Source organism: Danio aesculapii, chromosome 9, assembly GCF_903798145.1.
Source record: "Danio aesculapii chromosome 9, fDanAes4.1, whole genome shotgun sequence".
NCBI classification, from domain to species: domain Eukaryota; kingdom Metazoa; phylum Chordata; class Actinopteri; order Cypriniformes; family Danionidae; genus Danio; species Danio aesculapii.
Window position 1 is genome coordinate 55,021,069 of NC_079443.1, and position 16,887 is coordinate 55,037,955.

General features: G+C 38.9%; 1 protein-coding gene across 1 annotated transcript in view; it reads right to left on the reverse strand.

Annotated features, from left to right (window-relative positions):
* LOC130235430 (E3 ubiquitin-protein ligase SH3RF3-like) overlaps nt 1–16,887 on the reverse strand; it is a 139,305-nt gene that overhangs the window by 45,645 nt on the left and 76,773 nt on the right. The window contains exon 4 of the mRNA XM_056466014.1: nt 1,513–1,851. Within this exon, the coding sequence (XP_056321989.1) occupies nt 1,513–1,851 (339 nt within the window). The remainder of the gene's footprint in view (nt 1–1,512; nt 1,852–16,887) is intronic.

Below are 16,887 nucleotides of genomic sequence, written 5' to 3' on the forward strand. Positions count from 1 at the left end.
ATGGATGTTTCCCAGTGATGGGTTGCAGCTGAAAGGGTATCTGCTGCGTAAAACATATGCTGGAATTGTTGTCAGTTCATTCCGCTGTGGCGACCCCAGCTTAATAAAGGGACTAACCTGAAAAGAAAATGAATGAATGTCTATATCAGGGGTCACCAGTTTAGCTCCAACTTGCCTCAAGACACCTGCCTGGATGTTTCAAGTATACCTAGTAAGACCTTGATTAGCTCATTCAGGTGTGTTTGATTAGGGTTGGAGCTAAAATCTGCAGGACACCAGCCCTCCAGGAACAAGTTAGGTGACCTCTGGTCTATATAATCATGGTATTATATCTAGGGATACAACACTTAACTGATTTCACTATTAACCGTGCTTTAATTCGTTACTGTTAATTAATCGTAAAGGCTTCTCAACACCGCGTTTCTGCATGGAATGAAACTGCTGCAACTAAACAAAGTTATGCCAACAGTGCGCTAGTTTGAGGCTTCACGCCTGTACACAGAGACTAATACCCACGCACACTAGATTAACTATGGCTGAGACTATTATCCGTGCAAGTTCGTTATTTTCAATGGAGGCGCGCAGCTATTTTAAAAAATATTATTAAATATTAAATATTATTTTGTGCTGTATTATTCGGTTACTGAGCAGCAATATGGACACTTTAAAATTTAAGGAGCTTTCATGTGATTTTCTAAACTAGTCGTGTTTTGAAATCAATGAATGCATAATAACCGTGATAACCATGATTATTCCTCAGACTATAATCAGACAACCAAAATCTATAATCGTTGCATCCCTTATTATTAGGAATCACCAACCTACGTCACACATGACGTCACACGGGTTCCTGCTTGCAAAAAAAGACCGGTTGCAATAGCAAACATGTGGTGTTGTGCGGTAGGATGCCAAGTCCAAAAATAGAAAACTGAACTTTTACCGTACACCACACTGCTTTTAATGCCAACCGCAGACGTCTTTGGCTAAAAGGGAGCTGAATGGAGTGAGGACCTAATTAAACATGCTGGACTCTGCAGTTCTCATTTCACATCAGGTAAGTTCACTTATCCAATATTCATTGGGAGGGTGCTATCTCAAATGGAGCTGTCAGATGAACGCCGCTCACTTTAACAGTAATTTTGCAGAATCACTGTGCTTATCACTGGGTGACGAGCTGTTATAATATGCTGAAAGCATTATGTTATTAATATTTATAATATGTAATCAATATAACTCATCTCTAAGACAACTACAAACTCTGTACTGCATCAGATGTCATTCCCTCACTGTAAATGCTAGCACTCACGTTTTTTTCTGCAACCTCACAGTGCGCGCATCCTGAATGTTTATAAACATGCTAATTCCTCTATAGTGAAAACATTTTGGTGAACACATGTTAGTTCAGTTCAGTAATACTCCAGCAGGTGGCAACAGTTATAGCTGCAGATGCACATGTGGGCTGTACCTGTGCTGCAGGTGTGCTGGAGGACAGTGTGTGTGTGTGAGCTGTACCTGTGCTGCAGGTGCGCTGGAGGACAGGTGTGTGCAGTCTGCGATGCGCGCTGCTGCCCGTGGATCGGATGAGCTGATGAGCACAGGTGCGCTGATCTCCATGGAGTGTCTGTTGTTTCCCAGCACCTGCGCTGAACGCTGCGTCATGCTGAGCGCCGTGAACGAGTGCCGCTTCTTAGCGTTCTTCTTGCCCTCCACACGCCGGTGCACGCCGCTCCCATTACAGCTGACGGCGGCGCTGGGGCCCGCGGCCGGAGAACCCGTGTCAGTGCTGGGACCAGGAGCTGGAGACGGAGATGGCTTGTCCATCTCCATCAGCTGCTTAGCAGTTTCATTCAGCTGGAAAAGAAGAGTCAACAGTACAGCATTAGCATTTATGCTTACAGCAATATTCAAACACAAGATTATCTAAGATGTATTGCTAGCATGCACCTATTTTATGCACATTTTGAATGATCACATTTAAAAAATGCTTGATTTGATAAATAAAAACGAATGCACATAAGCGAGCAGGACAGATGCTCCCAAACAGAGTCTCACTCCATCATTAGATGGATACGCTGCTTTATTCCCAAATCTGTTGAGGGATTTCCAGCTTTGTGTATAAATTTCATTCACGTCTTTGGATCAGCAGATGATTTCATTCATTTTCTTTCAGCTTAGTCCCTTATTTATCAGGGGTTGCCACAGCGCAATGAACCGCCAACTATTCTGGCATATGTTTTATACAGCGGATGCCCTTCCAGCTACATCCCATTACTGGGAGACACTCATCCAGACTCTCATGACAGATGCTTTATATTAATTAAAAACAACCCAAGTTGTCAGCGCCAGTGTTGTAGTGGTTAATGCGTCGACACATGCACTCCCGTGCTCACGGCGACCCGAGTTCGATTCCACCTCGCCAATCCTTCCCCTCTCTCTGCTTCCCATGCTTTCCTGTTAATACTCTCTACTGTCCTATCCAATAAAGGTGAAAAATCCCCCAAAAATTATTATATAAAAAATAACCCAAGTTGACCAATGTGCTTAATAACTAAAACCACAAACAAACAACAAGAGTAAGACAGACACACACGCCAGTAGTATGTTAATTAAAATCATGCATTCATGTGTTAAAGGCTCTGCCAAACAGGGAGTTAAAAAACAGAGGGAGATTGTGCCAGGCTAATGGAATGGGGCAAATCATTTCAAGGTTTAAGAGAGGCTGGAAACCAACAAAAGTCTCTGATTTGATGAGCAAAATGATGAATATTTTACATTTAATCATTTAGCAGACGCTTTTATCCAAGTGACCTACAAGTGAAGATAAAAGAACCATTTCAAATAGATTCAAACATTTTTCTGAAGTTATTTATTTTATAATTTTTTTTAGATATAAGGTCTTTAAAGGATAGAATACATAAAATGTCTCTTATGATCACCAAAGCTGCTATTATTTACAGTAATCAAAGACTATAAAAAACTTAGATATCATTAAAAGTGTTATTAACTATGTGAATATCTAATAAAGTGTCATTTATTTCAGTGATGTAAAGCTGAATATTTTCCCCATCATTACTCTTCAGTATCACGCGATCATTCTGAAATCACTATAATGTGATGATTTGATGATCAAGAAACATTGATGATTATAATCATAAATAAACAGTCATGCTCTGCTCATTCATATTTTTGTGGTAAAAAGACACATTTTTTATTTTTCATCAATCACAGATCATAATTTATGATCACAATTATCAAGTTTACAAGATTTTTGCACTATATACTGTTTTACATTATACTATACTTTTGCACTATATACTGTTTTACATTATACTATACTTTTGCACTATATACTGTTTTACATTATACTATATTTTTGCACTATATACTGTTTTACATTATACTATACTTTTTGCACTATATACTGTTTTGCATTATACTATACTTTTGCACTATATACTGTTTTACATTATACTATACTTTTGCACTATATACTGTTTTACATTATACTATACTTTTTGCACTATATACTGTTTTACATTATACTATACTTTTGCACTATATACTGTTTTACATTATACTATACTTTTGCACTATATACTGTTTTACATTATACTATACTTTTGCACTATATACTGTTTTACATTATACTATACTTTTGCACTATATACTGTTTTACATTATACTATACTTTTGCACTATATACTGTTTTACATTATACTATACTTTTGCACTATATACTGTTTTGCATTATACTATACTTTTGCACTATATACTGTTTTACATTATACAATACTTTTGCACTATATACTGTTTTACATTATACTATACTTTTGCACTATATACTGTTTTACATTATACTATACTTTTGCACTATATACTGTTTTACATTATACTATACTTTTGCACTATATACTGTTTTACATCATACTATACTTTTGCACTATATACTGTTTTACATTATACTATACTTTTGCACTATATACTGTTTTGCATTATACTATACTTTTGCACTATATACTGTTTTACATTATACTATTTACATTATACTATACTTTTGCACTATATACTGTTTTACATTATACTATTTACATTATACTATACTTTTGCACTATATACTGTTTTACATTATACTATTTACATTATACTATACTTTTTGCACTATATACTGTTTTACATTATACTATACTGTTTGCATTAAATACTGTTTTGCATCTGCACAGATCTGGTTTGCACTCCTTGCCATATGCCCTTAAGTGTAATTGTATTGTTTCCAAATGTTTATTTATTTTACTTATATTTTTAGATTTTATGTGTAATCATATTTATTGTAATTTCCTCCAAAATTTTACTTTTTGTATTAATATAATATGTTAGGCACATGTGATCTCAGTGTCTGAGAGTAATGCAATTTCTATTCTCTGTATGTCCTGTACATGTGGCTGGATTGTCAATACAGCTGACTTTGATACACTGATAATACTGATAAATGCTTCTTGATCATCAAATTAGCATAATTAAAGATTTCTGAATGATCATGTGACAATGAAAACAGAATCCAGTTATACATCGCAGCAGTAAATTACATTTGACTATACATTTACATATCATCACATTTAAATTTTAATAATACAGCACAGTTTCTACAGTATTGTTGACTAAATAAACTCAGCAGTTATTTCTATAGCACTTTAGAGAATGTAGATTGTCAAGTAAATTAATATAGATTAAAAAAACAATAAAAAAGCATTATAATATTTCAGATTTTGAGATTTATCAGCTGGAAATGGCTTTTTTGTTTTGCAGCCAAAAGAGAAATATGGTCAAATTTTTTGTTTTATCCCAATCAACTGCACAACGCAAGCCAAACTCGAGACTCTTAACAACACAAAGACATTTTCCCGCAAGCCGACTGTCAATCCCTCACTGAACTTTACCTCTGTATTTCAATAAATGCCATGTTGGGATGAATAAAACAAACGGAAGCAGATGTGATTGTGTGCGGTAAACAAACACTCTCTCAGAAGGAGGATCAGAAGTCACTCGCGCCCTTTGTTTCAATTCAAAGTCCCGCATTCATAAATATGTTAATGAGATGCAGACGAGATGTAAATGAGCCTGACTGATGGTCCCGGTGGATCGGCGTCGTGGTCTTCTGAAGGTCATCGTGTTATTACTCTGCAGTCATTTCAGCAGGTCGCAGTGAATGAACCACATGCGGAATAATGCGCCAAGAAGACACAGAGAGAGGAAATAAACACCGAGAAGAGACTGATGGATTGATTCTCCATGTGTGTGTGCAAAATGCAGTTCATACCAGGTCAAGAAAATACCATCATATGAGCCCAGGCTTATCTTCCCTACACCGGCTGCCTGATTAAATCTGTGTATAAAATATTGCTGCTCACCTACAAGGCTGTAAATGCTTCTCCATCTTGCTGAAATCAAACCAACTCTCTCTAAAGGAACACTCCACTATTCTGAAAATAGGCTAATATTTCAGCTCACCTAGAGTTAAAGTGTTGAGTTTAGTGCTGTCAAACGAGTAATAGCATCCAAGATAAAAGTATTTACATTATATATATATATATATATATATATATATATATATATATATATATATATATATATATATATATATATATATATATATATATATATATATATATATATAAATCAAGCTCCTCAATCACTGTCACAAGGCAGATCATAAAGAAATGCATGAAGAATATAGAGGCTGTTTAAGAATTACAATCATTTTAGTATTGTGATGTTGTTTTTGTGTTATAAAAGTGATTATCTGCACCTTCACATTCTCATCATGGTTCACTTGTGGTTTTTGAAGCTATGTTTGGGTGGCATGGTGGCTCAGTGGCAGTGGTGTAGAGTAACTAATTACAAATACTCAAACGACTGTAATGGAGTAGTTTTTCTCAGGAATTGTAATTTACTAAGTAGTTTTATAAATGTGTACTTTAACTTTCCCTTGAGTACATTTCTAGTGCAGTATCGGTACTTTTACTCCACTACTGTCCTTCACACTGCAGTCACTACTTTATTTTTTCTTGTCTATGAGGATTAGAAAAATCAGTCTGTGATACTTGTCCAAAGGTAAATCGCATCATGATGAACTACCTCAAGACATGGGCGCTTTATAAATGCAGCAAACTGTTTGGAAGCATTAAAAGAGTCCAAGAAGATGTCCAAAATCTTTGTATGCAATGACCCGGAGACTGTTTAGATGCACGTCACTGATGAAAAAATGACGGATGTTTACTGTGTGATGACCAAAATGACCTTAAACATCCAGCAGGCACAGGACGTCAACATGACGTCAGATTGACGCAGTACTCTAACGTCATAGGGATGTTGCATTTTGTTTGGAAATGAAAATCATGTTGACGTCAGAACTCAATGTCAGGCTGACATCAATGTCCAACGTTCAACCTAAAACCAACCAAATATCAACGTCTAATATAGTTACAGCTTGCCGTTGTGTGGACATTACCACTATGACGTCTAACAGACGATGGATTTTGGTTGCCATACCTGATGAATAAATATCAGTATTTTATGTCAAGTAAATCACGTCTCGCGCCTCCAGGAGCCATCGCATTCACCACGTCCACTGCGTTTTATCTTGGTCTTCTGAGGCGCATTAGAGTTGAACAAACTCCACAGTGCCACATCCCAACAGTGCATCAAACTACACTTCTCTCAGTGATATCGGCGCAGGAGCAGCAGGAAGTGATGGTTTTATTCTCTTTTGTTTCTCATTGGATGGAAACGCTGCTTTACTCACTAGTGTTTTATATTATTTGACACACAAACCTAATTTGCATCTGTGGATGGAAACATAGTTAGAAAGCTCCCAATCCTCCTGCAGTTACGGCGCCCCCTGTCTGCAGCTGCGTGTGGTCAGTGAAGGTGTTGTTTCTGCAGGTCACTAAACTCCTGTTCGTCAGTTCATTAAGATCCGGAGCTCGTTAGCGCCGCCGTGAACTCTGAGAGCCTCTATGAATGTGGTTAATACAGGTCAAGCTCTCGCCAGAGCCGCATTCACAGCCTCAGCTAATTGTGCCAATAATAGAGTGTAATTACAGCACAAGAAGACGACAAAAGGAGGATCACAGCGCAGCAGAATAATGACAGGCTGTCAGAGAGCGAGCGCACGGAAATAACTCCCAGTTATCGCTGCGTCTGCTGCACCATGCAGGGAATAAAGGTGCACCATCAACAGCTATGAAGTCTATTTTAATGTGTGTGTGTGTGTGTGTGTGTGTGTGTGTGTGTGTGTGTCTCTCTCGTCTTCATCCTGATCGCTCTACAGTAATCTCTCTTTATTCACTTCAGCGTCTGCTGCACAGAGACACACTAACACTGCAGGTTATCATCACAAAACCTGTCAAGAACAGCAGGAGAATTAAACTAAATACAGTGTGAAATTTAATCCACGTTGTGCTTACAGAAAAAGGGCATTTCCTGAATTCACTTATGTCTATTTGTGTCATTCACCTGCAAATGACACTCAAAACTCAAAGTGAAGTGTTAATACTGTAACTGAAAGGTTAGTAGCAGGTCTGCACACTATGCCATGAGTGAATGTTGCTTAAAATGAAAGATAAGTTCAGTAATTGTTAGGCGTAATAATTTAAGATGTGTATATTTCTGTGATTCACTGTCAACTCAAAACATTAACATCCTCACCCAAAGTCAAATGATTTTATTGTTAATAAGCGGCAAGTAGGATTGCAGAAAGAATCAGATTTAATAGAAACATTTAATGATTAAGTGTATTAACCAATACTGAATATTACAGCAAATAGATTCTGTTACTGTAGGAGAGTTATTAATTTCACAACATTGCACATGATAATGATATTGTGCATATTAAGAAAATGTTGGGTAACACTTTATTTTGATGCTCCATTTGAGTATTAGTAGACTGTGTGCTTAATATCTGCTGATTCTGCTCCTTCAACAGACATTTAACTGACTAGAAGAAACTTAGCAAGTACATGTCAGCTTACACTAACCCTAACCTCAACCTAACAGTCTACTTATAATCTAATGAGAATTAGTTGGCATGTAGATGCAGTGTAACTTAAATTCAACAAACGGATCATCAAAATCAAGTGTGACCCAATGTTGATAATGTGAAATTACCTGTTGAATGTCCATGATGCTTTAAAGCAGGGCTATTCAATTGGCGGCCCGCAGGCCACATGCGGCCCAGAATCAACCTCCGAGGTTCTGCCCATAGATAATAAATTAATATAAATTATTCATTATTGTTATTTAATATAATTTAATATATTATATTAATATAAATATAAAGTATTTATTATGTCTATGGTCCCGCCAAAAACGCAAATACCTACGTAAATTACGATATGAAGAAATGTTGACTGTGCCGAGCGAGAGCGCTTCTTAAACTGAACAAACTGACATTTATTAGATTTGCTGGGAATATTTCTGAATGTCTCTAATAGACCTACAGAGCAGCATTAATGCGTCCTGAAGTAAAGTGAAACGGCTATAAACTCCAGCAAGATAAAGTCACTGAATGCTGAACCACAGACCTTTATCTGTAAATAAAGTATAATTCTGGAAACTGTGTTCATCTTAACTGAAAGCTACGTCGTGTTTGCTGACCTCATGCACCTGTCTGTCAGTCAGTCAGCACGTCACCTTAAAGGGTTAAACAAATAGCGCACAGCACTACTGCGGTTACAGAAAAGTTTGCTCTGTTATAATTCACTGACCTTTTAATATGTTTTGTTGCGATTATCACCTGCTATTAAAAAAAACACGACTGAATGTTTTGAATGAGAAGCTGTAATGTAGCCGTGGCGGGATCAATTTTGGTGTGGCGCCCTGCCATGGAAGAATGAATATAGCGGAAACCATGATGTGCGACTGTGAATGTGACAATCAATGTCATATTTGATCATAATGAGATGTCTTATTTACACCCCTAATAATTATTTTATTTTATTATAATTAAAACAAAATGTCTTCAAACTTTCTAATTTCATTCAATATAGCATCATTCATTCACTCACTCATTCATTTTCTTTCGGCTTAGTCCCTTATTTATCAGGGGTCGCCACAGCGGAATGAACCACCAACTATTCCAGCAAATGTTTTGTGTACCCAGCGGATGCCATTCCAGCTGCAACCCAGTATTGGGAAACACCCATACACACTCATTCTCTCTCACACACACACACACACTCACACTACAGCCAATTTAGTTGATCAGTTCCCCTATAGCGCATGTGTTTGGACTGTGGGGGAAACCGGAGCACCCAGAGGAAACCCACACCAACACGGGGAGAACATGCAAACTCCACACAGAAACACCAACTGACCCAGCCGGGACTCGAACCAGCAACCTTTTTGCTGTGAGGCCACAGATGAGAATGTAAAGGTGATAGATAAATAACTTTTATAACAAAAAATATGACAATACAGAATATAATTGTAATTCTTAAACAGCCTCTATATTCTTCATGCATTTCTTTATGTTCTGCCTTGTGATGAATGACAGTCATAATGAGTGACGGAGTGAGACGGAGACGAGAGCTCATGAGGACAGACTTTAAATGAGGTGAGAAGGCGAGAGACAGATAAACATCATTTATTTTCCCATTTTCATCTGCTGATGGAGGGGCAGAGGAGATCCAGCTCCTCAATCTCATCAATCTGACACCAATCACAGCAGAAGACTGAGGAGAAATGATCATCCAACAGCAGCTAATGATTCCAGCCAGTAAACCATTAACTCCTGTCGACATCTATGACTTTTACCTTCCAGCGATTACTGCTTTCATCAAAACACACTTACACTGCATTTACCGTAAGCTTCTGTTCAATTCACTTCAACTGGGAATTAAAGGTGTTCAATATGACGACACTCGGCCTGCACTATAATCAATATATGGACTTATTGCATTGCATGGACATGAGCTCAATCAATTTTGGTGATGCAATATACTGTATATGGCCCATACATAAAAACCAGTTCTAGTAATAGTTTAGCTGATTGTGCAACATCTCTATCTCTATTGGAAGTGTCCGAGTCAGCAGGGGCGTAGATTTAGGATGGACGGAAGGGACTTGTCCCCACCAATATCCACCGACCATTGAACTGTCCCCACTAATAATTTAATCTGCTCAACAACAACAACAACAAATAAACGCGCTGTCAACGTTAATTTAGACATGCAGAAAGGCTTAAATGACGTTCTCTCCTCGAGTCCTCCCGCCCCCAAAACACATATTAAATTCAATTCAATTCCCCTTTATTTGTATAGCGCTTATACAATGTAGATTGTGTCAAAGCAGCTTCACATAAAAGGTCACAGTAAATAGGAACAGTGTAGTTCAGTTTGTAGTGTTTAAGTTCAGTTCAGTTTAGCTCAGTTCAGTGTGGTTTAATAATCACTACTGAGAGTCCAAACACTGAAGAGCAAATCCAACGATGCGCAGCTCTACAGATCCTGAACCATGCAAGCCAGTGGCGACAGCGGAGAGGGAAAAAAAACTTCACTAAATGGACATTTTGATTGGCTGTGCCTTTCCCTGCCATCATGTGAGGGTGTGTGGCTGCGTTTAGATACAAGCGGTGCCAAACGTGGTGGATTGCTTTTTTTTCCTGTGTAAGAATAAGGTGTGTTGGGTGACACACACAAGCGAGGATGGCGACAGCAACAAAAATTAGGTAGTCATAAGGTTTTTTCAAGGAAAGTGTAAGTCACATCAGAATCAGAATCAGAAAGAGCTTTATTGCCAGGTATGTTCATACATATTAGGAATTTGTTTTGGTGACAGAGCTTCTACAGTGCAACAGGATTACAGAGACAGGACAAAAAACAGATCATAAATATATTTAAAAAATAGAAGTAAGTAGTGAATGCAAATATACAGATTGACCAGTGTATGTACATGTTTATTACTATATACAACATTATATGTGCTGCTGTTATGTGCAAATTGGCATGTAAAGTGTGTTGTTAAATACGTGTATGTGTGTATAAAAGTGTATAGCAAGTAGTGATGTTGGTTCCACAATTATTATCATCAAGTGTTCATGAGATGGATTGCCTGAGGGAAGAAACTGTTTCTGTGTCGGGCTGTTCTGGTGCGCAGTGCTCTGTAGCGTCGACCAGAAGGTAACAGTTCAAAGAGGCAGTGTGCTGGGTGTGAGGGGTCCAGAGTGATTTTGGCAGCCCTTCTGCTCGCTCTGGATAAGTACAGTTCTTGGGGAGTAGGAAGGGTTGTACCAGTGATTCGCTCAGCAGTCCGAACTATTCGACGTAGTCTTTGGAGATCGTATTTAGTAGCTGAGCTAAACCAGACAGTTATTGATGTGCAGATGACTGATTCAATGATGGAGGTGTAGAACTGTTTCAGCAGCTCCTTTGGGAGGTTAAACTTCCTCAGCTGACGAAGAAAGTACAGCCTCTGTTGAGCTTTTTTGACAATGGAGTCAATGTGAGTGTCCCACTTCAGGTCCTGAGAGATAGTGGTGCCCAGGAACCTGAATGACTCCACTGCTGCCACAATGCTGTCCATGATGCTCAGTGGGGGGAGAGCAGGGGGGTTTCTCCTGAAGTCCACTATCATCTCCACTGTTTTGAGCGTGTTGAGCTCCAGGTTGTTGTGGCTACACCAGACAGCCAACTCCTTAACCTCCTGTCTGTAAGCAGACTCGTCACCGTCCTGAATGAGGCCGATAAGTGTGGTGTCGTCTGCAAACTTCAAGAGCTTCACAGAGGAGTCTTTTGATGTGCAGTCATTCGTGTGCAGGGAGAAGAGCAGTGGGGACACAGTGGGGAGCAGTGGGGAGAGGACACACCCCTGGGGGTGTGTCACATAAACACAAGTTCGCTACTGAATGAGTCCATCATGATAATGCCAGTAATGCTCGTGTTTTCCCCCGCTTTAACACACAGACTATCGTTATAGCAGACTGATATAGTGAATCATGTGAATAATATGGCCTGAAAACTAACTGCAGTATAAACAGCTACATGCAAAAGTATATGATCCCCGCCAGTTCTCCTAATCTCTTAGAGTAGCATGTCCAATTTCGCTTGAAAAAATACAGTCTGTGTATAGTCATAATACTGATATATAAGACATGTTTCATTTATAACTGTGAAAATATCAACCTCTACAAAATGGTTAATATGTTGGTATATGGTACAGGAATAATCCATTTACTATGAAAAATCAGAAAATATGAAGTGTAAGACCAATATTTTTTTGTAAATATTCTAAATAAATCAATTTCTTGAAGTATGCCATAAAAATATTTCATGCTTTCTTGATTTTTTTTACAATAAAACCAACATTAAGCGTAATAGTGCAACAGGATTATGTTTGTTTGATTTTTGGGTAAATCAACAATGCTGTGTGTGTAAACCATTATTTATAACAGTCAAAACATGGTCAACTGTTTGGTAGAGCGGCAGTCAAGCTAAGTCAAGGGTTAAGCTAAATATTTAGTTTATTAGTTTATTCTTATTAAATTGTTCTCTGTCATGTCAGCTTCGAAGGCTATATTGTGGCAAACTGAAAGGTATTACATTTACAATATTGATAATACAAACATAATCTCAGGTCATTTAGTAAAACTATACATATTTTTACATATTTGCATTGGTAACGTCACAGAATTGAATTCAGCTGAATTTAAGTTCAGAGTTACGAGATACAAATATGAACTCACACATTAGTAAGTCAGAAATGTGGAGAAGTAAAGCCATAACTTTAGAAATCAACATAAACTTATATATAAACCTAAAGTCAAAAACATATGCATTATGGATTATAAGACATTATAGACATTAGAGTTGTCCATCTTATTATATACAATGTCCTAATATTGTGTTACAGCAACGCAGCATTCTTCAGAGTCTGTTTTCTTTATTTTATATAAAGCATTAATAGTTTCAGTGATGGTTTTACATTTTTAATTGAGTGTGAGGACAAGCTTCTACCAGTTTCTCATGTGCATCACACAGATGGACGTGTGTTTATTGTAATAACAGTGTGTGTTAAAGTCATGGTTAACCGCTCGATAGTGCCGTGGGTTATCTGAAACTCTGGACCTCTGTGCTCAAAATCAATACACAGTACCCATAATGCAGCACTCGAGAGGCCTGGTGACACACAGACGATTCACCTGCTTCTCCATCCTGCTGAAGAGGCTTTTCTTGTGTTTTTATGTTATTATCTGTAAGCGATTAAACCTTGAAACACTGAGGCAGCAGAATCAAGCAGCAGCCTGCTTGTTTCCTTTATTTCAACCACTCAGAGTGCCCTAGCAACACCTTAAGCCTGGTTTATTCTTCTGCGTCGATGTGATCAGTGTGACCCACGGTGCATGCCTTGCGTGTAGTCCTGCAATTGATACTTCTGCTGCCTGTTTGTCGTTGCTCTGCAGTAACTCTTCTGAAACACTAGCTGGCAGTAGGTGTTTGTTCCTCTGTGTCGAGTCTTTTCACTGGTGTTTAGTTTTTTCTGAACGCTTCCTTAATGTACAAGTGGCTCAAACTCGCTCATTCAGAGGCGGGAACCGGCGGACGCGCAACAACTTTAATCATGAGGTGAACACAGAACAGCACTTTCCATCTGGAGCTCCTTCACAGAACTCCACACATGTAAACACTCGCTACAACGGGTTCACGCATCTCTCGGTCCCGCCTACTCTTGTCAGGGCTACCAATCCGACCAATCACAGAGCTTGCGCTACGCTTCGTTGCGATGTGTAGTTACATTTTTTGAGAGGTGCGAATCAGCATCGTGACGGCGAGGGCTATGCGACCACGTGAAGGCTGCACCGCTGCGCTTGATGCGAGAAGTATAAATCTTAAAGAAACAACCTGGCAACCACTCAGAGCACACAGCAACCTCCTAGCAAAAGCTTTAGGGTGGCTTTTCACACCTATAATCGATGTTTTGTTCCGAAACAGAGATTAGGGGTGCTTTCACACCTGCCTTAGTTCGGTTGAATCGTCCTAGAGTTGGTTTTTCCCTCTTGGTGCGGTTCGTCTTTGGGCAGCTGTGAATGTAGTAATTGCACTCCAGTGCGCACCAAAAGCGGACCGATACCGTGACCTACTTGAAGAGGTGGTATTGGTAGACTTTAAAAGAAACCTGGAGCGGTTCGTTTGTGTGAGAACATGATCTGCACTAAAACAGACCCAACCGCAAAAAGTATGCGCCTTTATGACTAATCCAGCTGCCGTAGTCGATGCGCTGTCCCATCCTTATGGGGTGTGGAGGAATAATATTTATGACAGCGCTTTACCAACAGTTTTTAAAGAGAGAGAGAGAGAGAGAGAGAGAGAGAGAGAGAGAGAGAGAGAGAGAGAGAGAGAGAGAGAGAGAGTAACATGACCTGATGGATCGTTGGGAATATTTCCAGAAGATGACCATGTCACAGTTTAGCTAAATGAATTCTCGCCTCCTCCTGAAGTGACGTGCGATTCATTAAAACATTGTTTTCCTGCCGCAGCTGCGCTTCATTCTCCAAATGTATAACGTTAGTTTGTCTAAAGTGATGTACACAAACTAGTATACGTTACCATGAGCAGGGATACCATCAGTCAGCGCAGTTGTCCCTCCGTAGTAAAAAGCGACATGTTGTGTCTGCCGGTTTGTTTACTTGCGGGAGTTCCATTGGCATTTTCCCGCATGTTAATTCTGACCAATCGAAAAGCAGTTTAGGAAATACGTTCAATAACACCTGGCCAATGAGAGATGTGGATTTTGTCACATGACTGCATTTTGGTTCTTTTCAACTGGTTCAAACCAAAGCCAGCAGTGTGGTGTGAAAACGACCCAACGACGGCAGAAAATACTTCAATGTGTCATTTGTTGCTCTTGGTCTGGACCAAATGAACCGAACCACAGGTGCTAAGATGTATTAGTGTAAACGGGGCCTCAGTGTGTGTTATTCGTGAGCGGGTTGCTGCTGTGACGGGGGCGGAGGATCGCAATGCCGGCTCAGCATCATGATGTCTATCGGCCATTGGCAATGGATGATGGCATCGTCTTACGACCCAAGCCTACTTTACATTATAGAGAGAAATAACAGATAAACCAAGCCTGCAGTTCTGTCAATTTCCCTAATATATAAACAGCTCTCGTTAATAGTTCAGCATGCTTTCACTTTCATATTTGACATGAAATGCACATTTACTGTCAGGAATGACATACTGCACTACTCATAATTCTCTCCTCATATAGCTGTATATCACTATTACATATCCATAATACACTGTGATATAGCCGGGCTCGGATCGCATTGCTTTCTCACTACAATCGATCCGCTCCAGAGTTAGTTTTAATCGAGCCAAGACCACCTCATTCAAGCGATCTCGGACCAGTTGTTTTGGCACGGATCCGAGCACGATTGCGAGGTTCACATATGCCAAACGAACCACGCTAACTGGGCAAACAAGACTACGTGTGACATCTAGGTGTGAAAGCACCCTTAGAAATAGCCAGCAGCGTCAGATGTGTTTATTTCCATTATTGCTGGACAGTGTATATCGTTACAGTGGGATGAAATGTGCACCATAAAATAATTTTTGATTGTGTGTTCACCGCAAAGTGTAAATAAGTGGGCGTGGCCAAAAAACACAGGAACATGGGAGAACGGCAGTGTTGCTAATCGCTTCATATTTTCAACCAGAATAATCACTTATGTTCAATATTTATACAAAAATTATAATGGTTTATTCATTCATTCATTTTCTTTTCGGCTTAGTCCATATATTAATCAGCGGTCGCCACAGCAGAATGAACCGCCAACTTATCCAGCATATGTTTTACACAGCAACCCAACACTGGGAAACACCCATACACTCCTGCATTCACACTCATACACTACAGCCAGTTTAGTTGATCAATTCCCCTATAGCGCCTGTGTTTGGACTGTGGGGGAAACCGGAGCACCCGGAGGAAACCCACGCCAACACGGGGAGAACATGCAAACTCCACACAGAAACACCAACTGACCCAGCTGGGACTCGAACCAGCGACCTTCTTGCTGTGAGGCGATTGTGCTACCCACTGCGCCACCGTAGTGGTATTGTTTAAGGAAAAATGGTTTGATATTTCCCTAAAGTGTTTACATACTTATATATTCATATTTAAGTGTTATTTCCCAGTTACTTACTTGGGATATGTTTGATATCTGTGAGAAAACGTTACTTGAGGAATGTTTATATGGTAACACTTTATTTTGATGGTCCGTTTGAGTATTAGTAAACTATCTGCTTAATATCTGCTGATTCTGCTCCTTCAACAGACATTTAACTGACTAGAAGAAACTTTGCAAGTACATGTCAGCTTACACTAACCTTAACCTAACAGTCCACTTATAATCTAATGAGAATATGTTGGCATGTAGATGCAATGTAACTTCAATTCAACAAACAGACCATCAAATAAAAATGTGACTGTATAATAATAATAATACTGTATGTCCACATAAAACTGAAATGTGTTGTTCATATAAAGTCATTTTAAGTTTACTATATTTATAAGGTCAAAATTAAAATAAATAAAATAAGTCCTCTTATATATTTTAGCTTATTTATTATATAAAGCCCTTTAGTAGATTTTCTGGAACAACCACCATTATAAAAACTATATTGTGAAAGATATCGTTACCGTGAAATAAACTTACACAGTCAAATAACATTTTTGGTCAAACAAAACACCTTAGCAACACCTTAAAAACCACCTAGTAAGCAGTCTGATGTCTCATTGTCTTAGCATCAACCCAGTGCCAAGTTTTGGCAAGCACCACTCACATTTCTTCAGAAAACATACATGCAACATATAGAAGGGGAAAAAACTAAAAGC